Genomic DNA, 23,221 nt, shown 5'->3' on the forward strand with positions numbered 1-23,221 from the left:
CACCGCCCCGCCTCGCTGCTATTTTGCTGTCCCCACTGAGACCTGGGGACATTAAATTTGGTGAATCATTAAACCATGGAAATGGCTCCCTCTCCCTGGGCCTCTGGGCTCAGGTGGGTCTTTCTGGCTGAGTCACTTTTGCTCTGAACCCCACCTCCCACATCAAGCTCTGAGGGCTGAGGAGGGCTGGGGGGATGAGGTGCTGATGTCAGCACTTGGTGAGGAGCCCCCAACCCCGGGTGTTCTTGTGCCCTGGGGCTGGCAGAACACTGGTGGCATTGGTCGGCAGCACCCGGCTGGAACATTCTGATACCGTTCTGAGGACGCGTCCTTTGTAGCTCAGGGTGGTGACCCCAAGTCCTCTCCCCACTTTCCCTCCTCCGCCCGATCCTGAAAGCGTTGGCGGAGGGCGTTGTTGGCAGAGAAGCATTCTTCCGTGAAGGGCTCCCCTCGTGAAAGAGGAGCTGCTGAGCCTGAGATGGACCCTCAAGCCTGGGCAGGCTGGTGCCCTGGCCTCAGTGGCCCCTTCCTTGCTCTGAGCACAGTGGAGGGGTGTCCAGAAGCCAGCTGACTGCCAGAAACCAATTTAAATTCCTGCTAAAAGCAGTCACCTGATTCCATCTGCTCTCCTAGGTGCTGGATGCCCTCGCCAACCCCCCGGCAGCTCTGCTAGTTCTGGGCAGGGGAGCGGAGCATTGGGCAGACGCAGTGATGCTGTCCCCGGCTGTGTCACCAGCCAGCTGGCTACTGGAGCTTGATTCTTCTCGGCGGGGTCGTGTGCCGTGTCCTTCAGGCTCACCAGTGTGGTTTTAGTCCTGCCATCTCTGGTTCCACATGCCGGGTCAGAGTGACCCACTGGTGGTCCAGGTCATGAGTGTCCTGGGCATGCAGCGCTGCAGTCATTCTGCATGGCTGCTTTGGCATCTCGTGTCCTGCAGCTGTGAAATGAGGGCCGGCAGGACCCTGGGTGACATGGAGCTCCCTTATTCCGTTATTCTGTGTCCAGAGGAGCACAGGGCAGCTGACTTGTAGGGATGATTGTGGAAGTGCCTTTTGGGGGAGGCAGAGAGGTCATCTTTGTGTGGTTGGTGGAGACATTGCCATTGGCAGTTGAAATGTTTGACTGCTTAGCAGGCCAGTTGTAAAATTTGTCTCTGGGACATCTGCCTCCTGATTTGCACCATTCACATGTGTATCGCTTGTTCATCCGTCCATCCATCCATCTGCCCATCCATCGATCCATCCATCCATCTATCCATCCATCCATCCATCCATCCATCTGTCCATCCGTCCGTCTTTCCGTCTATCTGTCCATCCATCCATCCATCTGTCCATCCATCCATCTATCCATCCATCCACCTGTCCATCCGTCCGTCTTTCCATCTATCTGTCCATCTATCCATCCATCTTTCCATCCATCCATCTATCCATCCATCCGTCCGTCCGTCCATCCGTCTATCCATCCGTCTGTCCATCCATCCGTCCATCTTTCATCCATCCATCCGTCTATCCATCTGTCCACCGGTCCGTCCATCCATCCCCCATCCATCGATCTACCCGTCCATCCATCCGTCCATCCATCCCTCCATCTGTCCATCCATCCACCCATCCTGCACTTGTATATATATATCTTTATTGAAGTCTAGTTGTTTTACAGTGTTGTGTTAGTTTCAGGTGTACAGTGTACACTTCTATATTTGAGCTCCTCCTTTGTGCCACTGCTTTTCAGGGCCTTCATGCAGCCCTTCTGGCACAGGGCAACTGGAACTCAACTCTACGTTTCCAAAGCCTTTCTCAGCTGCCCCCTTTCTGCCTTAAAACTGACCTCTCCGGCATCCATTCCTTTACGGGTCTGGGGGTGTAATACCTGCTTACATCTACACGGTCTCAGGCAGGTTCAGTGCACAAGCAGAAAGGGAGCAGCAGGCTACTGTAGGGGAAGGAGACTGAGTGCAGGAATCGGGGGCTTACACAGCCACTGGCAGAGCAGGAGTGGTGGGGTCACCAGACCCCCCCCAACTCATGGTCACACCACCAGAGTGGGAGGGCACCCAGACTTCAAGAAGTCTGCAAATGCCAATGGACCCCGTGACCTGGTCCCAGACCCTGCAAGAAAAGGGTTTCTTTCTCTCCCATTCCGGCTCCCCTCTGAGTGTGGAACATGATTTTCATCCCGAGCCCTCTTCGCAGAGGAGTCTGGGAAATGTAGTTTTCAGCCCAGGCTCCGCGGAACAGGAAGACACTGGAAGAGCCTGAGGGAGCCCAGGCCCGGCGCCCGCCGCTCCTGGGGGCTCCCAGCGTGGGGGCGATCCCCGTCACGACCAGGGTTACGTGGAAGCCACCAGGCTCTGTTTCCACGAAGCCCTTGGAGCTGCCTTGTTCACGTCGCCTGTGGTTCTCAGGTGGGGAGGGGCCCCTGGTAGGGTGCACGGGCTGCACGGTCAGTTCCTTTTCTGTCTTCCCCGAACCAGTGGACCACGGTGATCCCCAGGGAGCCCCGGGACGTTCTCTGCTCGGAAGGAGGAGCCAGGAGAAAGCTCTGGTGTCCCAGGAACTGTGCTGGGCTGTTTCCCAGAGGAAGTGGCCCTGAGATGTTCTCGCTGGGGGGTGATGCTGGGCTCAAGCCCCCGCCCACTTGTCCCCAAAGCTGGTGCTGTCTCCCAGCGGAAGTGTTGCCCTGATAGAGGAACCAAGGCTCCCAGTTCAAAGAGGGGGTCTCTGGCGTCACCAGGGAGGAGAGACCATGGAAGCCATTACCACACGTTTTATAAAATGAAAAAAATACTTTTTTAGCTCTGGCACAAGCAGGAGGGGTGGCATTGGGCCTGGAAATGTCGGTGGCCTTTTCAGCTTGTTGCAACAGAGGCCCATAAACATGGCCTGGAAAGCTTCTGGGAAACAGCTCTCTCTGCTGGCCGTGGAAGAAGCAGGTCCGCAAGCCTGCGCATCTGGGAAGAGCATCACGTCTGTTGGGATGTGAGTCCCAGACGCCCAGCCCGGATCTTTAATGCCTGTCCTGGCCACAGCCGCCCTTGGAGCCGACCATCTCAGAGATGAGCCAGAGCTCGGCTGTGTCACAGGGCAGGTGAGCCAGCGGCTGACATGGCCATCTCTCCCCATAGGCCAAGTCGAGGCCCTGGGCTGTGCCAGGCACCTGCGTCTGGCTCTGCTTCTGATGTCAAGTAGACAAGCTTCTGGTGTGGGGGCGGGGGCGCGGGGGGTGTTGGGATGTGAGTCCCAGACGCCCAGCCCGGATCTTTAATGCCTGTCCTGGCCACAGCCGCCCTTGGAGCCGACCATCTCAGAGATGAGCCAGAGCTCGGCTGTGTCACAGGGCAGGTGAGCCAGCGGCTGACATGGCCATCTCTCCCCATAGGCCAAGTCGAGGCCCTGGGCTGTGCCAGGCACCTGCGTCTGGCTCTGCTTCTGATGTCAAGTAGACAAGCTTCTGGTGTGGGGGCGGGGGCGCGGGGTGGGAGGGGTCGCTGGTGCCAAGTGCTTCGGAGGTGCCACCCACGCGCAAGGGGCTGACCCCCCTGTGTGGGGGGAGGGCTCTGGGCAGGAGCTTGAAGCCCCCCAGGAGAATCAGAGAGGCCCTGAGAAGCAGCAACTCTATTCGTGGTGGACGCCAGCCTGGACCAAGGGTGTCCTGAGTCCCTACCGTGCCCCTCCCTCAGCAGAGGTGGGCAAATCCTCATCCCCCAGGTTTCTGGCCCCTTGATTAAAGTGACAGAGGTGTGCAGCAAAGCCGAGTTGTAGAAATGACACCGCTGGAACAGGGGACCTCAGAACCCTGGAATCTGGGCATTACGGTGCCTTGCAGGGAACTGTGGGCGGGGCCGGGGGTTGGTGTGTGTTTAGTGATGGATAGCAGCTTCAATTCGCTTCCACCCTGGTCCCCCTCAGAGCCTGGCGCAACCTGCCGTCCTCCCCTCATGCCCAGCTCCTCATGGTGGGAATGGCCTACAGGGCACCGTCCCCCCCCTTCCTTCTGGTACCGTCCACCATGCCTGCCCTAAACGCCCCGCCTGGCACCTGCTTCCCTTCCAGGCTTCCATCTGGGTGATTCTCTTGTTAAGGACTTAACCTGGACACGCAGCGGGGCTGCATGGCCACCCACCCCCGACAGCTGTGCTGGGTTCCACATGCAACAGCTTGGCTGCAGGATTGCTCAGAACCCGGCCAAGGTCCTTTCTCACCTCCAAAGCTTTCACCCTTGTTAAAAAGGTGGAACTTTCCTCTTGAGCGAGTCTCAGGCATGTAACGACCCTCTGGGGAGGAAGGTCAGTGGGCCGGGGAACTGAACAGTTAAGGAGCCCAGAGACCCCAGGGGCAAGCTTGTGTCAGCCCGCTGTTGCACCCAGCAGTGGATGTGGACTTTTAGTAGCAAGTGTCAGAATCTCACCCAAATTGGCATAAGCATGATGACAACCTGTTGGTTTGTGTAGATGAGTTTTCTTCAGGCATAGCTTGGTCCAGGAGCCCAAGCTGTGTGGCGGGAGTCTGTCCGTCCACATCCTCAGACAGGTGCTCCCCCAACCCCCAGAAGACAGCCACCCCTGCAGCTTCAGTTTTATCATCCATGTGTGAAGCCAGCAGAGGCAGAGAGGAAAAAGCCCCAGGATGGAGCTTCCTTGGCCTGGTCCAGTCACATGCCCAGCCCTGGACCAAGGCCCAGGGACAGGGTGGTGCTGTGCTCTGATTGGCCAGAGAGGCCCACATGCCCCAGTGGAGGGGGTGTGGCAGCTCCACCCACACCCACATGGATGGGCGGGTGCTGGCCACTGGGTTCCCCAAAAGCCCAGCTGCACAGATGTCCTGTCAACGCTGACTCCAAGTTCGAGTTTACTTTCTCTGCCTGGACTCCCAGGACTCTCGTTTGTACTAGCGTGAGCTGAACTTTCCACACGAAACTGGCTTTGTTTAGGGCAGGGGGGCGTGTGGATCACAAGCCTGCGGTCCTCACAGCCTGGAGGTCTGGGGTCTTTCTGATGTGGCTGGGGCATGTGCAGGCACATGGAGGCTATGTTTTGCATTTGTGGGGGACGGTTGAGCTCACCAGAATGCCAGCTTCTCCCCTGCCATCAGGGGAGAAGCTGGCTCCCTTCTCTGCGGGGCCCTGGAGGGAGGTCAGGAACTTTCCAGAAGAGATGCAGGGACCCGCCCCTCTCTTGCTCTTGGTACTGCGCTGTCTTGCCCTGTACGCGCCGGTCTTCTGGGGGCAAATAGAATCTGGCTATTTGTGTAAACTGTTATGGGGAAATTACGTTTTAATTGGATGAGGATGGGGGATAAAATGTGCCAGGGGTGTGCCCGCTGTTCTCAGTGGCACCCAGGAGGGGCACGCGCTCCGGCAGTTACGTAACAGATTTCATGAGCTGTCAGTCACTCCCGTTTCGTGGCACCAGCCTTTATAAGGCTGCTTCCATCAGCTGTGGGATCTAACACCGCCTTTCAGCTTGTGTTTGGGGTGGGTCTTCTGTGACACTAATGAGGAGAGGTGTCCGGGAGCCTGGGGCTTGCACGGCACTTGGGGAAACAAAGCGCAACGTGAGTGCAAAATCAGGGAGGCTTTGCTCCTGGTGGGTGGCTGCTTGCAGGGACCAGGTCGGGAACATTTCTGGCCGTGTGCATTTCTACAAAGTGGGGTGTCCTGCCCCCAAGAGCACCCGGTTTCTGAGCTGATCCCTTGGTATCTATCTTCTGAGTGTCAGAGATTGAGGTGTGGGTGGGGGGAGGTGGTGAAGGTTGGTTTCCAGCGCATCTAAACCCTCCGGGGGCTCGCCAGAGGATGGGCCTGCCCCGTGGGCACTCCCTTCCTGCCCGTAGCTAACCTGCACCTCCTCTTTGTCCTTTCAGCTCAGCCAGCAGATCTCCTGAAGGTTCTAGATTTTCACAACCTGCCTGACGGAATAACCAAGACCACAGGCTTTTGTGCAGCGCGGCGATCTTCCAAAGGCCCGGATGTTGCTTACAGGGTCACAAAAGATGCCCAACTCAGCGCGCCCACCAAGCAGCTGTACCCTGGTAAGAGACGGCGTGTGTGCCTGGTGGGGTGCGGCTCCATCTCCCGCCCCCAGCCAGGGAGCAGAGCCGGGAGCCGGTGGGGTGGAGAAACGTGCTTGGTTTTCCACGAATGAGCCTGGTTTGATGTCAGGATAGTGAAAACACAACCCAGCACCCCTCACCGTCCACCACCAAAGGGACAGCGGGGCCTCATCTGTTCACACTGTGTCTCCAAGCAGGTGTCTCTCCAGCTGTGGACAGGCTGTCAGGACTCCAAAGGCAAAAAGGAGATGGATGGTTCCCGGGTGACGGGGTTAAGAGAAACCCTGGGGTCACGGGAAAGGAAACGCTTCCAGACAGAAGCTTAACTGGGGGCGAGGACGTTAAGAGACACATGAATCAGACGTCATGGCTCCCAGCAAGAGAGTGCAGGCTTTTAATGAGAATCAATTGCCAAGTGTCACGTCGCTGCTTTTAGTTACGTACCCAGAGCGGGAAGTGATGTTTGCTGCTCTGATGCAGCATCCAGGTGGTCCCTGACTGCCCCCCCTCAACACCCTCGGGGCCTGTCTGGACCGGCTGACTAGGCCCAGGTTTGATTACCTCTCCCTCCACCTCAAAGGAGTTCTTCCTAACTCACATCAGAAAGGGCCCAGGGGACCTTGGGCAGATGAACTCACCTCAGGAGATGTCTTGCGATAATTAGAAGACCGTACGTCATCTTTTTGGTGACTGCATGCACCCTGGACGTTGAACCCTGAATCAGGCAATCTTTTGACAAGTAATGGCGTCTCTGTTTTGTCACATCCCCCCTGGGTCCCGGAAGGACGCACTCCTTCAGGGGCTGCATTTGGCTCCCTCTAGCCCTTTCACTCATAACTCTCTGTTTCACCCCAGCTCTTTTCTCAGCTTTCCTTTAAATCCAGTGGGACTTTTAAGGGTTTGTCTCTGCAAGAGGGGCTGGGTCTGCTCTTTCCAGGAATGTCATTTGGCGTCGGTGAGATCTGTCTGGGGCCCTGAGCCCCATCACTATCTTAAAGAGCCCCCCACTTTACCGCCTTTGGGAGCCAGACATCCCCCTTCCAGAGCGTTTGACCATCCTTGAAGACAGGGGTCACTGCCAGGGCTCCTGGGTCACTCGCCACAAAGGACCGCGGGGATTTCACTTTCCCGCACGGCCAGAGGAGTGTTTCTTATCCTTTCTTGGGGCCAGCGTATCTTTTAGAATCACCCAGACGTTGTCTGCTCTCCTGCCCTGAGTCCCCAGTTTAGAATTCCTGTCCTAGGGGGACTGAGGGGCTGGGGGCAGGGGAGGCTTGTGAGAGCTGACGGCCCCAGACGATGGTGACTGCACTTTGGGCCAGACACCCACTGCCTGACGTGTGTGTGACGTGGTCACCTTCCAAGGCCGTCCTGTGGAATTAGGTGTCCTACCTCGAGGTCATCTGTAGTTGCTTTGCTGACAATTAGTTTAATCTGATCCCTGCCACCCAATTCAGGGTCACAACCAATTCATTGGAGTTAGTATCCCTGCCTGCCCCCCGGACCCCGATTATCTTGGGGCGAGAGATGTCAGAGGATCTCCGAATACAGGCCAGTTATTGGAGAATCTGGAATGAATTCCTCAACTGCAGACAGGGATCTTTTTTTTTTTTTTTTGCAGTACACGGGCCTCTCACTGTTGTGGCCTCTCCCGTTGTGGAGCACAGGCTCCGGACGCGCAGGCTCAGCGGCCATGGCTCACGGGCCCAGCCGCTCTGCGGCACGTGGGATCTTCCCGGACCGGGGCACGAACCCGTGTCCCCTGCATCGGCAGGCAGACTCTCAACCACTGCGCCACCAGGGAAGCCCAGGGATCTTTTTTTTTTAAGCCCACGTTTTTCCTAACCTCTCAAATTAGGATGTTGATTAGATCCTCAAAGAGTTTAAAAGGCCGTTACAGGGCCTTCTAGCCATCATTAGCTTATGGGGTACAGTGGGTCCATATATAATGATTGTCTCATTAATGCCAAATAGAACTGGAGGTCTTTGGGGATGATTTAAGCGGGAACTTCTAGGGGGTCTTTTCTGCAGGCCCCAGGGTTGATGAAACCACACAGCCTCTCTGGCCTTTTCTCTCTTGGAAACCTCGGAAGGGGCACCCACCTGTCTTGCTTTTTGCTTGGATGCTGGCCTCCTGGGGAGCTGTGGCGTTTGGCTGCGTTTTAGACACTGTGTCTGCTGGGCAGCTGCAGAGGGAAGGGGTGGTGTGGTCAGGTGGCCCCAGCCGGGCTGAGGCCGTGGTGGCCTGAGTTGAGCATAAACGTTTTAAACGTCTCAGTGCAAAGGAGGTCCGGGTCCGCGTGACTTCTCCGTTACGAGAAAACCGCCATCATTCTCCTGAGAGGCCACCTGGATTCTCTGGGGATGCGGGCCGGGTGGGTCTGGGTGGGTCTGGGTCGTGGATGCGGGCTCGGGGGCCAAAGCTGAGCAGGGATCTGGGAGCCTTTGCAGGACGTGTCCCCCTTCCCCAGCCCAGACGCCGGCCTCACCCAGTCATTGATTCTCCCACTTTGTGCAGATCGCCTGCGATCCAGGCCGTTTCTTTTGGGGAAATCAAGGTTCCTTGGGCTGGGGTTCTTCAGAGGACTCGCCCCCTTCCCAGCAGGCAAAGAGGGGCAGTTTGGTGTTCTCTGCACTTGCCGGCAAGGCGGGGTCTACTGTTCCTGCCCGATCCTAAGGGGATTTTCTAGTCTTGCTTAGAGCCTGTAACCCGGGTTCTGAATCAGCAGGGGGCCAGGAGTGCAACTCCAAGTTACTGACCTTGACGGTTGGCGCCGGGTGGTCCTGACACTGGGTAGACCAGGCCGTAAGGACTCAAGCGGAACCCGGGACGGTGACGCTTTGTGGGAGGTGGAGGCCACCAACAAACAGGCGAGGGTTGCACAGCTTGCCTGGAGGCGGGCATTTCCTGGGCCTCTGCCTGCGGGCGTGGGACCCTAGAAGAAGCCGTCATGGGCCCTCCCTGAGTGCAGGCGTGTCCCATGAGGCTGCCCCGGTCCCAGGGGCTGTGCCCGTGTCCCGGCACCACGGGCCTGCAGCCATCACCCAGGTCCAGCCATCCCCTCCGAAGACATCCAGGCAAGCCAGCCTGCCCATGGTCACGCGGCCCCCTCCTCTGCTCTCGTGCCTAGGATTGGGGTCTTCTCCCCATTTCGCCTTCCCTCTGGTAACCTCGGGGCCGCTGAGACTCCCTTCCTGCTCAGGATCTGAGAGGGGGCCTGGACATAGTTATGTCCCCCGCTCAGTCTTCCGCCTTCACTCCAGGCCTGCCCTGCACCGTGGGGCGGGACCTCCAGAATCAGCCTCTGTCCAGCAGCACCTGTAACTGTTGGCTTAGTAGGGTTCAGTTTAATAGCAAATGCACTTATTAAACGCCCACTGTACACCTAAACTGCTCCGTGCCTTTGGGCTTCAGCCCGGGTGGAAAGGAAATGGTCTAAGGAAGCAACTGGGCCTCTTGCTCAGCTCACCCCTCAGTTTTGACTTCTCTCTGAGAGACAGAATGTGAAGTGTTGGATAGCAGGCGAGTTTCTCCCAGACAGTGTAGATTATAAAGTGTGTCAGCATCCGGCTCCTGTCCAGACGAGAATGAACGGTTTCTAAAGTGACAACAAATCCTTTGTTATTTTGCCAGGAGGGAGATGACTATTAAACGTAATTTCTCCTTTCAGCTCATCTAAGCTGAGAGCGTGTGTTACTGTAGCGATTTAAAAATTGGGAGGCAGCGTCTGAATGAGTCGGGAGCGAGGGCGTTCGTGGTCCTGGGTGGTGCGTCATGCTGCAGGGAGGGGGAGGGGGAGGGGCACTCCCATGTCCGCTCTTCTCGTTATCTGAGGCAGTGGGGTGACTGTAAGAGGCGTGGAGTTATCACGGGGTGGGGACGGGAGGCAGGCAACCCTTTGAGATGAGAGTGAGGGGCTCATAGGCTCACATGGTGATTGTAGTCTATCCTGGACGTGAGCAGGGACCTCTGAGATGCTTGGGGTCAGACACCACCCTGGGCCCCTTAGTGCCCGCTCACTCCCAGGGACCAAAGGGCCACCACCGAGGTCCTGCCACTGGCCTGGCTGGGGTCTCCCCCTGGGGCCTGCACGCAAATCCCTTCCCCTACCACGGCCGTTCACTCAGACCGGGATCTCTGATTCCCTCTCACATCCCACATTTGGAGGGCAGCGTGGAGGGACAGCTATGACGGTAGTGGCCTCCACAGGCCTCTTTCCAAATGGCTTCCTGTACGTGGAAGGGCAGCCTGAGTTGGTCCCTCAATGAAGCCAGCCTTTCCTCAGACAGATGACCACACTGACCTCCTCACTCTCCACCTGGACCTGGCAAACTTTGCTGGATATGGTGGCGCTCAGACATTTGCAGCACGTCTGCCCCTTGATCAAACTGTTCCTGCAGCCTTTCCCTAACAGCGCATGGCCAAACCTACCCCCTCTCCGGGAGCAGAGGCATCCAGCTGGTTCCTGCCCAGGGAGTTGGGCTGGGCCACGGTGCTGAGCACAGCAAACAGACCCCAACTTCTAGCTCCTTAACATGGGGCCAGATCCCGCCCGGGCTGTGAGCCTTGAGCCTTTCCAGATCCGCACCTTAGCCGGAGCTTTGGGGGCCGTGGGATGGATTTCTCCACCTGCTCTCCATCACAGCCCTGAAAACTCACACAACTCTGTTAGCCTTTGGGGTTTGGTTTCTCTGCCTGAAGCTGCCGTGGCCCCTCTTGCCCTCACGCTAGAGAGACCGTGTGTCTACCCTGGGTCCTCCAGGGGCTGCAGGGGCAGTTCTTTTCGTGGCATCCCCCCTCCCCTCAGCAGCGCTCACAGGGACCAGAAGCAGAGCCCAGCTGCCCCGCCGTGCAGCAGTTCCGCCAGCAGAGGGCGCCCAAAGATAGCATCCCCACTGGAAGGTGCAGTGCCACTGGCTCTGCCACGCGGGCCATCTGGTTGACCTTGTTACAGTTCTAAAGAAGGGGTGGGTCTGATGATGGGCTCTGTCCTTGCCCAGGACCGTGGGCTGGGCTTCAGCGCTCTGCAGCGAGGCAGCTTCAGCCGCAGGGCCTTGTCCTTACTCTGTCGGGTGTCCCCGTTGACACCCCTCGGGCTCGCTTCTTTGGCCTGGTTCTGAGAAGCACAGACTTGGGTTGAGCCTTCCTGGCTGTGCATCGATAGCCCAGCTCCCTTGTCAGCCCCGGGCCCTCGCTCTCGGGGGAACTGCAAATTGCACACAGAGAGAACCAGGATGGATGGAAGGAGGGGGCTGAGATTTCCTCTCCCGTCCGTGGAGGCAGGGCGTGAAGGACGTGCGTGTGGAGGATTCTGGAGCAGCCTTGCGCCCTCGGCAGGGCCAGCGCGGGTGTGGCTTTTAATGGCCTCAGATTGTTTCTGGCCTGTGTTGTAAGGAACTCTCTCCCTCCCACCAACGTACCAGGGTTTGGGTTTTCCTTTTAAATTTGAAGTCTTTTGGTTTATTTTACTTTTTCTCTGATTTGCGTGTCAACCAGGAAATGTCAAGGAGTGCAATTCTCGTCATGATTCCCTGCCTCTTGCCTTCCTTCCCCTCTTCTCTCTCTCCTCCCTCCCTCCCTCCAGAGGGCGCAAAATGAGACACACTCTGCCAGGCACAGCTCTAGGCGCTGTGGAGGGTAAAAGACGCATCTGAAACAGTGCCTGCCCAGAGGAAACTCACATTCTAGAAAGTTCTAAGAAGGTTTTATACATAGATATATTGAGGTGTGGGAACTGAAGAAGATAGCAGTGAAGGCTCACAGTTGGAAGGACCAGTCAGGTTTGCATTTGGACTGAGCCTCGGAGGGGGTAGGTTTGACCATGTGGTGTTAGGGGAAGGCTGCAGGAACAGTTTGATCAAGGGGCAGATGTGCAGCAAATACACCACCATATCCAGCAAATGTTACCAGGTCCCTGAGCTGGTTTGTTTGCAGAGAGCTGTGGCTGGGCATGGTTGGGGGCTTCCCGACTGCCTTGTCTCTGTCCTCTGTTCCAGCATCTGCATTTCCTGAGGACTTCTCCATTCTAACCACTGTGAAAGCCAAGAAAGGCAGCCAGGCCTTCCTGGTCTCCATCTACAATGAGCAGGGCATCCAGCAGATCGGCCTGGAGATGGGCCGCTCTCCCGTCTTCCTCTATGAGGACCACACAGGGAAACCGGGGCCGGAGGACTACCCCCTCTTCAGAGGCATCAACCTGTCAGATGGCAAGTAAGTGGCACCACTCAGCAACCCACTCCTTCTCCTGCTGGAGGGTCGGGGCAGGCCACCTAAAGCCCCCGGCCGAACTGGGGACCTTATAGCAGAATGTGCTTTATAGCAGGATGGTGCTGACATGCCCGCAGGTTGGAGAGAGCACTGGGCTTGGAGTCCTGGGAGCTGGGTCTTGGTCTGGGCGCATCCTCTGTGGCTCTGGGGAGGCCTTCTCCCTGGGCCTCCACGTCCCCTTTGTAAAATGCACTGAGCTGTATCAAATGCTAGCCTCTTAGTGTCCGAAGGGACACGGGAGACTGTATAGTTATACCCAGCTTCTTCCAGAAAGGATTTAAGGTATCCTCAAGGATACAGACACAGAAGCGAGAGTGAATGATTTAAAAGAAAAAGAAAAAGAAGTCAGGTCTTTCCAGAATTCTCTGTTGGACACATCCCTAAACCCCGGTAGTTTGCAATTAATAGGCTGCCACGTCTGAGGCCATGTGCTGTGATCCTTGAAGACCTCAGGACCTGATTTCTGCATTTCTAATTGAGAGTTTCACGTAGATCCATCAGTCCCACCGTTTCCTGTCAGACTCGGTTTGTCCGGCAGTCTGCATTGGCTGTTGGGGGTTGAGATGGTACATAGGGAATTACTATCAGGTCTCCCCGCCCTTGACCCACTGACCAGCCCACTCCAGGGTTCAGGGCTGTGCTCCGGGCTGCACAGCTGGTCTCATCCCAGAGATGAGAGACCTGATTTTTGAGTCCAGTGGGTCTCACGTGGCACGCGGTGTGGACCTGTGCCCACGCCTGTCTGCCCACAGAGGCTCGGCTCTGAACTGCTCAGCCCCCGTGACACTGCAGGAAAGAGATTTCCTCCTGGGTCCACAGGGATTTGCGGTTGAGGCACTCGTATTGGTACTTTGTGACACCAGCCCCCCTTCACCTGCCTGGCTGTCTGTTTCTTTGCAGGTGGCACAGAATCGCTCTCAGCATCCACAGGAAGAATGTCACCTTGATCCTGGACTGTAAGAAAAAGATGTCTACATCCCTGGACCGCAGCAACCACCCCGTGATAGACGTTAACGGCATCATCGTGTTTGGCACCCGAATTCTGGATGAGGAGGTGTTTGAGGTAAGCAGGGGCCGGCACCGTGTTGCCTGGATCCTGGCGCTCTGCTGGGGGCGGCGGGGGAGGGGGGCAGTGAGTATTGATGGTTTCTTTGAGATGTTCTGCTCCAAGGGGAAGCTGACAGATAAGGGTGGTGGCTGGAGGAGTCTGTGAGGTCCAAGGATGGTTTTAAGTTTTGAAGGTGGGAAATAGCACAGAAGGCTTCTGTGCTGATGGGACTGGTCCAGGAAAGAGAGCCATGGTGGCCCAGGAAAGGGTGGGGACAGTTGCCGGGGAACGTCCCCGAGCGGGTGCTGGAGAGTGGGGCACGGCTGTCCGTCGCTGGGGGCGGGGGGGGAGGGGGGGAGGGAACGCCTACCGATTGTCCTGCTTCTGTTAACGGCAGGAGTGATGTCTGCCGGTGGAGACGGGCGGGCGTTCGAACGGGCCCTCGGGCTTTGCGCCGGTGGGGAGGATGAGGTTTGGGTCTCAACTCTCTTGGGGGTCCTACTGGGGCCACGTGCGTAACTATGAGTGGTTCGGGGGCGGGGGAGCTGGCCTCGGTGCAGGCCCGCGGGGCCGGACTCTCCACTGTCTCGTTTGCTGATTCCGGGCCTTGGGCAGGTTGCTCTGACATTTCTGAGCCTCAGTCTCTCCATCTGTAAAATGGGATCACGCATGCAGCTCCTTCATAGAACATGGCAAGAATTACGTGGGGCTGAATGCTGTAAAGCACTACGGCCTCCTCATAGTAAGCGCTTGACGTGTGTCAGCCTTGATAGCAACCTAGCGTCGGGGCAGGTGGAAAGGTGGACAGAGCCCAGCTGGTCAGATGTGGCTGAGCAAAGGAAAGATCAGAACAGCCACCTCTACGTGGAGGGGGGGGTTGGGGGGATGGGTGAACCAGTGTGTGAAGGTGGGTCCGTGGGTCCTGCCGAAGTTGGCAGCTGCTCAGCACAGCAGCAGTCCAGGACGGCCGCAGCCTGTGGACAGCAGGGTGGGCTGGGCGCCTGGATTCTGCAGGCACTGCCAAATTTTGCGAGTTATGGCGACACACCCTCCGAGCATGACTCTGACCACAGTTGCCCAGAGACCCGGGATGAACTGCAGACGGCTGGGCTGTCCTCAGCCAGGCCTGAGCGGCTTTGGGGTCCTCCCGGGGAGCTACAGTCAAAGGCTTGGGGGTCACACCGACTGGGATTAAGTTTTTGCCGGTGTAGACCTCTTGCTGGTGGGAGGATCCAGGTAAGGCAGGTGGCTTTCGTGAGCTTCAGGACTTATTTGTAAAACATGGGTACTGGTAGCGTTGCCTCGAGAGGTGCCGGGGGCTCACCTGGGCTCATCTGAGAAGCGCTGGGCTTGGGTACCTGCTCAGCGCCCGGGAGCCTGGGTCGCTGCCGCCACCCTTGCTCGAGGTCTGAATGCGGAGGTGGGTCCGTGTGCCGAGGCTGGGGTTTGAATTCATGTACCGCCTGGTAGCTTTCCTGCGCTGTTGCCACATCTTCCTGATTTCTAGTGCCTTTTGTGTGCTTGGTGGTGTGTCTTTTATTGTAACGCTTCAGGAAAAAGCTTTATCTGTCTTTTAGAAAATTAAGGATCCTAAACCGAATCCTGCTTCCTTGATTTTCTGAGCCAGTTTTCCCATGAGCACAAGTCTGCTAAGACTCCGGTGCTGTAGAGAAAGCACTAGGGAAGTCAGGGCTGGGTAAGTCCCAGCTGCACTGTTTACATGCTGTGAGATCCTGGGTGACTGCCTCACCTCTCTGAAATGCTTGTGTGGGTGAGGTGTGTTTAGGGATCACCGAGGCATACGCGTGGCCCACGGCCAGCGTTCCGTAGCTGTTACCCACGTTTATTATTAGAGAAGGAAAACAATTTATAACGATCAAAAAGAAATGGTAGAGAAAAACAAATATCGTATATTAACGCATATATATGGGATCTAGGAAAGCGGTACAGATGAACCGGTTTGCAGGGCAGAAATAGAGACACAGATGTAGAGAACAAACGTATGGACTCCAAGGGGGGAACGTGGGGTGGAGGGTGGTGGTGGGATGAATTGGGAGATTGGGATTGACATGTACACACTAATATGTAGAAAATAGATAACTAATAAGAACCTGCTGTATAAAAATAAATAAATAAAATAAAATTCAAATAAAAAAAAAAAAAAAAGAAGAAATGGATCTCAAATCGGATAACTCTGGTTTCCTCCCCAGTTTAGCCTCCCAGCAAGCTGGGTAGGTCTTGCTGTGCGGCTGAGAGCATGCAGGCTTTTGATGGAATCCGTAGCTCCAAAATATGTACAGCATTCTGGGGAGCCCTTCCTCCTGGTCGTGGCTTTCGATTTGAGGGAGAGTGTCTGCCAGGCACCAGAGATTCTTGTTGACCACAAGCTGTTCGCGTTCTGAGGGAGGTGATTCCGTAGCCTTGGACTTCCCTGGCTGTTGGATGTGTCCACGTCGGAAAATGTGACCTGTCTTTCCTAATGAAGAGCAGTGAGCTAGAGGTGGTGATGCCCTCGGGGGCCCCAGAGCATCATTTTTTGCTTTTTTTATTCAGAGAGCAAGGATAAAGTTGGGTGGGTTGGCCTCGTATCCCCAGCCCCGCTTTGTCTCGTGGCGAGTGAAACAGAATTTTTATAAATAAAAGTGATTTAACTCTTGACTTTCCAGTAGGTTCCAAATAACGACACTTGGCATTTTTAACCACTTGGGTTTCTGGAGAAGTCTCTTTAAAAGGAGGGGCCAACACCATTGAAACCAATTCCCCAGCAGCTACGTTCTTCCGCGGGAAGGATGACTTCCCCTCATTAAAAGCCAATTTGTCCCGAAGCTCTTGGAGGCTCTGGGGGAGCCGGAAGGATTCTGGGTACTTTGGTGGAGGGCCAAGTCGCCGCTGGCACACGCTGAGTTTTGTGATGTGTGCTGTTTCCAAACAGGGGTTTACTGAACTCTAGAGAGTCTGTTGGACCCACTGGGGTTTTTCCTGGGGTGTCCGTGGGCCAGGGAGGAAGTGGGGTGCGTAGCAAGGTCCCCCAGGCCTTCATGTCCTTCCTCTCTGGATGATGGCCTGGAGCCCACACTGAACCTGTCCGAACCCAATGTCCTCATCTGTAAAATGGGCGCGACGGGGCCATTGCTAGGGGTCGTGGAGTGGCCCGATGGAATCTCTGTAAAATGCCTGCACCTGTGAGGACCATAGCGAACCACACCGACCAGACCCCTGGCAGTCAGAGCGGGTGGCCCACCGTCAGCATCCACCTGCATTTACCTGTCAACCATGGCAGCGGCTGTGACCAAGGTCCGCTCCCTCTGTGGTGGCACAGGGTCACGAGCTGTCCCTTATCTCACCGTGCGAGTTAGGTGCTAGACCTCCGCCTTAGAGATGAGGGCCCTGAGCCGTGCAGGGGGTGGAGCCTCCTGGGCTCACGGGGCCCCCCCCCCACTCCTGTGCCCAGAAACCCAAAGGGAAGGGACTAGCTGTGGGTCGTGCTGCCCTGGCCAGGGTGCATGCTCCCGGCCAGAGCCCCCAGACGGGGACTGTCCCTCAGGGTGCCATGGTGTGCTGTGGAAGGGGCTCGAGCTGGCTCCCTGGTCACTGCTTTGCCGCCCACCTCGCTGACCTGGCCAAGCCCCCGTCCTTGCCCGCCTGTTTCCAGGTGGAGTGTGGGCCCTACAGGGCTGCCTGAGGGCCTGCCTGCGGGGGGCGTCCTCAGTGATATTCCTGGGGAGCTGCGTGTCCTGTGTCCTGTCCCTTCTCCTGGGGTGTACCCGTGTCCTGGGACCAGTGAGCAGCTCGGGGTCCCGGGGCTTCATCCCACCCCCCAAGGGCCCGCCGTCGGGGGAAGTGGAGGGTATTCTTTGGACCCCTGTGAAGCGGGGTCCTGCGGGCCTCCCTGTGCAGGAGAAAGTGTTGTCTTCTCCCCGGGCTTAGGACAAGCTTTGTGTTTTCGGAAACAGACAAGGCTGCCAGGAGAGCGAGTGTGTCTGGCAGGAGGGGGAAGTGACTATATTTCTTCAGTGGCAAACCTGGGTGGGAAGCCAGGCAGGGCCACCAACAGGGCCCTGTGACAACACGCCGCCTGTGTGCTCTGCCCTCCCCGCACCAGAGAGGTTGAGTAACCTACCGAAGGTCACCCAGCAAAACTGCAGCGCAGCGGGGTTGGTCTGTTGTTGCTGAGAGCCGATGACCTGTCCTCATGTCATGGCGGGTGTGACAGTCACGGCAGCCCCTGCATCTCTCTATCCACCTGACCAAGGAAAGCAGGACCGTCCCCAGCCAGGGCGCATCCCGGGTGGTCCCGACAGTGCTGGTGGGTGCCTGGCCTTGCTCCAGGCTGCTCGGTTCCCATCGTCCTGCACAGGCCCCGGGGACACCGGAGTCCCCTGGCCTGTGGGGTCTGAAGCCCCGGACCCTTCCAGGAAGAGCCAGCACGAGCTGCTAGCAGGGGCAGTGTCTGCCAGAGCTAGCCTCCCCTGCGTGGCTGGTGGCCTGCACAGCACCCTTCCCCGGGCCAGGCTCTCAAACGTGGGACTGAACTGGTGGGCCCCGCACCCGCCCTGGGCTCACCTGCCGTCCTGGAGCCGGCCGGTGTTCCAGATGGAGGGGTCCGGAGGGTGGGACTGGGGGGCAAGCCAGAGCCTGGTGCTTGGCCGGGGGAGGGCATCTGCTCTGGGTTCTGCAGGGGAAGGGCCCTCCTCTTGGGTCCTCGAATGGAGGGGGATCACGGAAGAGGAGACCTGCCCTGGGGGACGGGGAGCCGGTGAGTTCTGGGCCAGGAGCCAAGTCTTCTTTTAAGCTGTTGAATGTTTCAAGGGGCAGCAAGACCAAACAAACTGCAAACTGGAGCTTTTCTCCGCGGAATCCCCGGGTGCTGGCAGGGAGAGAACGGCATTGCGTTCAAGTCACGGTCCTGCCATCTGTCTGCTCTCCTCGGCCGTTTGGAAAGACCCAGTGGTTTACTTAATCCCTGATTCCCTTTTTCCAGGGGCCTGTCTTTTCCACTGGCATGGTCTTTCTTGGAATTTAGCTTTCCCGGGGTGGGAACGGGGCCACGGCGGGGGAGGCGCTTTCCCAGCGATCCACGGAGCCGGCCCGGGATGCCTCTCGAGCACAGACTCACCTTCCTTGATGTGAGGGGTGCCTGGCATCAGGGTCTCGAAGGAGAGGGAGCAGTGAGTTGGTGTCAGAGGCCAAAGCTGTGGCCTGTGACCCCTGACTCTGGGAACATCCCGTCACTGATCACTTGCCCAGAGCCCCCTGGGGTGCAGGACACTGGTTGGTCTAGAGGCCACAGAGCAGACACACGTGCACCTGGGCGACGAGGGGTGCGGTGATGGGCGAGCTGCAGGGCTGGGTAGCACGAGGCCTCCCGTGTCCTGTCCCACCCGGGGACGGCGCTGGAGAAAGCACTCGTCCTGCCGGTGGCGATGAGCCTGGTGCTGGCTGTGTCGGAGCGTGACCCTCATTTGCACTTTACTCCCTTTCTGTCTGCCTTCCCACGGCTTTGTCAGTTTGACCCCAGCGTCTCTCTGGAGAGGGGCTGCAGACACTTCCAGAGTGCGCTTTCCCCTTCCTTGGAAGGTGGTGCATTTGCGGGGCAGGTGGGGCCCCTCTGGGTTTACTTGCGTGCCCATTCAGACACAGGTGGGTACGATGGGGATACGGCCAGAGGGCATCTGCGGGCAGCGAGCAGCTCTGCGGGCTTGTCTGGCGGTGTCTCTGCGCTTCCATCCCCACTAGTTGACAGTGTTCACAGGCCAGGTGCCCCTCCCTGGGTCCACGGGTGTTTTTGCAGTTGGCGTTGCTGGGTAGACCGGTGCTGGGCATAGGAGGAGCTGGGCTCTGGAGCCGGACCGGGTGGGAAGCGCGGCTCCATCTGGAAAACGGGCCAGTGCGTTCAAGATTGATGCTGAGGTCAGCCTGCTGCACACACAGCCCCCCATGTTCTCAGAGATCAAGACTCAGGGCGAACCATCAAAGACCCCTAATGCATGCTCTGCCCTGGCACGCAGAGCCTCCGTGGAGGGCCCGGTGTCTGCACGGCAGCTATCACAGCCGAGGCCGTGCACTCGGACGTTAGTCGGTGGTGTGGAAGCTCCCAGGGCTAAGTCTTGGGTCCAAGTCCCCGAGGGGGCAGCTCAGACCCAGCCTTTCCTACCACAAACCGCACGTCCTGGGCAGGGCCTGGCTGAGGACCGTGTCCACCCCGGTCCCGGCCCTCTCCTTCGCATCCATCTGTGCATCGCCCGGGAGCACTGCCCTGCTGCGTCAGGCCACGTGAGGCGGCAGCCCTGCGCCCAGCGAGGCAGACCCCGGGGAAGCAGAGGGGCGTGAGTGAGTCAAGGTCAGAGGCCCCTCTGCTTCAGCTCTGCCCACTTCACAGGGACCTTCCCTGATTCCTGGCAAGAACAGGGATGCTGCAGTCTCCGTGTGTTTCCTGGGACCCTGGAAACACATGTCTCCACTTTGGTCTCTTAAAAAGACAGGAGTTTATTATTTCCTGGTTCTGGAAGCTGGAAATCTGCAGTCTGAAATGGGTGGGGCAGAGCTCCCACCAGGAGCTCCAGGGGAGGGTCCTTCCTGCCTCTTCCAGCTTGGAGGGCAGTGGGCGTGGCCAGGCCCAGCAGCAGGTGGAATAATCTGGAAGGGTGCTGCCTCGGGTGGCCTGACAGGGCAGGGAGGTGCTCCTGGGGAAGGCGTCCCTGGCTGTGGCCGCATCACTCCTGCCCCTGCTCTGTTCTCACCTGGCCTCTCCTCTCCTTCCTGCGTCTCTGTTCTGTCTGCCTCTTGTAAGGACACAAGTCATTGGGTTCGGGGTCTGTCTTAATCCAGGCTGATTCTCTTCTTGAGACCCGTCACTTAACTACACCTCTGAAGACCCTGTTTCCCAGTAAGGCCACATTCCCAGGTTCCAGGGGTGAGGATTTGGCCCTGGGGTGGGGGTCCCTATCCAGCCCACTGCCCAGGCCAGCGTGGGGAGGGCCTGCTCCCCAGTAATGCCTGCGGGGCACATGTGGGGAGTTAAAAGCGGGTCTCTGGGCATATGCATATTTGCCTGTTTTCAAATCGAGGTTTGTCTCAGGCTGCTGAGTTGCATCTGCCCAAGGAGGCTGGGGGGTAAGCTCTTGCCGGCTGGAGGGGCTAGGGGCCAGCCCTGTGCACGGGTCCCGGCTTGAATGGGCGGCTGACGGACCAGTGAAGGCAGTGGGCAGGGAGTTTGAAGTGCGTTTTTGTCTCCAGTTCTGGTGCAGGAGTGGCTGGGCTGTGGGCAAGCTGGGGCCAGGACTCCTCCTGGGGCAGGTGGCCGGCAGCCTGTGGGCTGGGGAGGGTGTGACCACTTAGCAGAGGCTGGTGGGAGCAGGGTGACAGTGAAGGAATCGCATGATCTCACGTTAACGTCTCCGCCAAGGGCTTTCGCCTGGAATCGCTCCTCGGGTGGGCAGTGATTTTCAGGGGGTGGGGTGCTCTCCTGGGTCGTGATGGGTGTTCGTGATCTGCGTTGAGCCCAACAGTGGGTGGGGGAATCTCTCTACCTGGGCCCGGCAAGGAGGGGTCCAGAGAGACCCCGGAGCATCAGGCAGGCCCTGCTTTGCCCATGTGCTTCGGGACCTGGCTCCTTCTGCTGCCTGGCCCGAGAGGGCTGCAGGTTTGTTCCATGGAAACTGTGAGCAACAGGCCCATGTCCCAACCGGACAGGCTGACGCGGTGCTGGAGGCCGGCCTTGTGGCGTCACACAGCTTACAGTGGACTCTCTGATCTGTGGGTCCCCAGGGAGGATGGTGCCCGGTGACCTGCAGGCCGCAGCGGCTCAAGAGGAGGACACTGGGGACGGACTGGGTCGTGTCGGAGGAGGGTCAGGCCGTTGCTGCCGAAGCTTGTGGATGCTGAGTCCCGCGGTCCCGCCCGCAGTGGCAGTGGGTGGGATGGGGAGGTGAGGGTAGTGGCCGAGGGGAGCCCACCCGCTCGAGCCAGGGAGCTGCCGTTGTGGACGGCTGGAGGGTGAGGGGGTCCTGCCGGTGCATGGCCTCCTCCTTTACCACAGCCAGCCGCTGAGGGCAGCCCTGGCCTCACTTACCATCCGCAGGGCCTTGGGCAGTCCCGGGACTCAGCCTGCTCACCCTGAAGGTGGGACTGCCGTGCTTGCGGTGACGATGGACGGCCACAGTGCCTGACAAAGTCCTCAGCCCGCCAGCCAGCACTGGGCGTCCCGCTGCTGTCAGTGATGCTGGTGGAGGGCCCCTGGCGGGCGGGGGGGGGGCACAGGCGCCGCATGAATTCTCGGGGAGGGAGTTTTCTTCTTACGATGGTTCTCATGATAATATGGATTCTCGTTGCTGTTGTTAGCGCCCTGTGCTATAGGCGGGCGGATTCCGAGATGGGAGGGGGGCCTGACGGTCTGCAGGCTCAGCTGGCAGGGAGAGCAGCGGGGATTCGATCCTCACCTGCAAAGCTTGGGCATGGGCTATAGCTGGGTGGCTCTGGGGGTGCAGTGAGAGCCCCCTGAGGGGCAGAGGGGAAGGCGCGGAGGGGCTGGCCCCCAGCGCCGTGCCTCCAGGCCTGGAACCCTTGTGACCCCTTCCGCCACCTCCAGGAAAAGAGCCTCTGAGATGGGGGTCAGCGCACGAGGTTGCTGGGTGCCCCCTTCTCGAGGGTGCTCTGGGGTTGGAGCGGCCGGTGGCGGGGGACCCGATAACAGTTGTGCAGAGCATCCGTCAGAGGTCTTTGATGGTTTTGATCTCTGAGGACACGGAGTATCCATCTCAGCTCATTTCTGACTATGCCACCGTGGATTTTCCTGGAAGCTCTCAGCTCCGGGAAGGTCAGGTGTGTGTGTGGGCTGTGCTGTTTGGTCTCCTGAACCTGATGAGTCTTCACAGAGCCCAGGGGATGTGCATTGTGTTGGCTCCGTAGCACCCGTGGGGAACCTGGAGCCCAGAGACGTAAAGCCATCTGCTCAAGGTCACACAGCAGGGAAGTGCAGGGCTGGGTTTTGGTCCCAGGTCTGGGGCATTCCCTGGATCAGATGGGGGCTGCTGGGTCCCCAGTGTCAGACCTCTGTCCCTGTCCCTTTGGGAGTCTCACCCTCCAGCCTGATGGAGCCCCAGTTTGCTCACTCCCCTCTCGGGGGTGACCCTCCAGCCGGCCCCTGGTTCTCAGTCCTTCCTGAGCTCCAAGAACTATGCATGTCTCCACTCAAAGTGAGCCCCCTCCTTCTGGCCCCTCCCCCACAGGCCTGGCCCTGCTCACTTTCAACCCGGAATCGCCGTTTTCTCTAGTCTGAGCTGCATTTTCCAGGCCCCTCCAGGCGATGTCTATCCAGCTGCGGCCGGTCCAGAGTCTGTCCACAAGCAGGTCTTTCCAAAGGGTCCAGGGAGTGACCAGGCGGCAGCCGGGACTTGAGGGCACTGCAGTGACTCTTGACCCTCGTGGAGGCCTGGAATTCTACAAATCGATTAATATAAATAATTCCATAAGTTAATTTCCCTGAGCACACACCACCTTCTCCAGAGCCCAGCCCCACTGCTTGCAGTTAATGCTCCCGGGAGGCTGTGTTTGAGGCCACTTCTCAGGGATTGGGTCGTGTAGATTGTCCCCATGAGTCAGCCACACTGTGTCATCCCATCCTTCCCACGTCCAGCAGTGTGTGTTTGCAGTCGAGGTTGCCGGGTCTGGGGCAGAGCCTGGGACCCTGGCCGGCGTCATGCCACATGGCCTCAGTCTTGAAGTGAGGCTGGATTATGGCACAGAGTCTGCTCAGAACGGGGGTGCTGGCCTGGAGCGTGTGGGGCGGCCTGGGCCTCTAAAATCAACCCCTCCCCACCACTCCCCTGCCTGCCCCCCCCCCCCCCACCCCGGGGAAG

At 58.2% G+C, this 23,221-nt stretch overlaps 1 protein-coding gene across 2 annotated transcripts in view; it reads left to right on the plus strand.

The window, feature by feature from the left end:
• The window catches only part of COL5A1 (collagen type V alpha 1 chain), a 163,963-nt gene that overhangs the window by 35,986 nt on the left and 104,756 nt on the right, over positions 1 to 23,221 (plus strand). For both annotated transcript variants that reach the window (XM_007453087.1, XM_007453088.1), the window contains exons 2-4: positions 5,860 to 6,027; positions 12,046 to 12,259; positions 13,217 to 13,379. In XM_007453087.1, coding sequence (XP_007453149.1) covers positions 5,860 to 6,027; positions 12,046 to 12,259; positions 13,217 to 13,379 — 545 coding nt within the window. The remainder of the gene's footprint in view (positions 1 to 5,859; positions 6,028 to 12,045; positions 12,260 to 13,216; positions 13,380 to 23,221) is intronic.

The sequence above is a fragment of the Lipotes vexillifer genome, unplaced genomic scaffold (assembly GCF_000442215.2).
Source record: "Lipotes vexillifer unplaced genomic scaffold, Lipotes_vexillifer_v1.1 scaffold149, whole genome shotgun sequence".
Classification (NCBI taxonomy): Eukaryota; Metazoa; Chordata; class Mammalia; order Artiodactyla; family Lipotidae; genus Lipotes; species Lipotes vexillifer.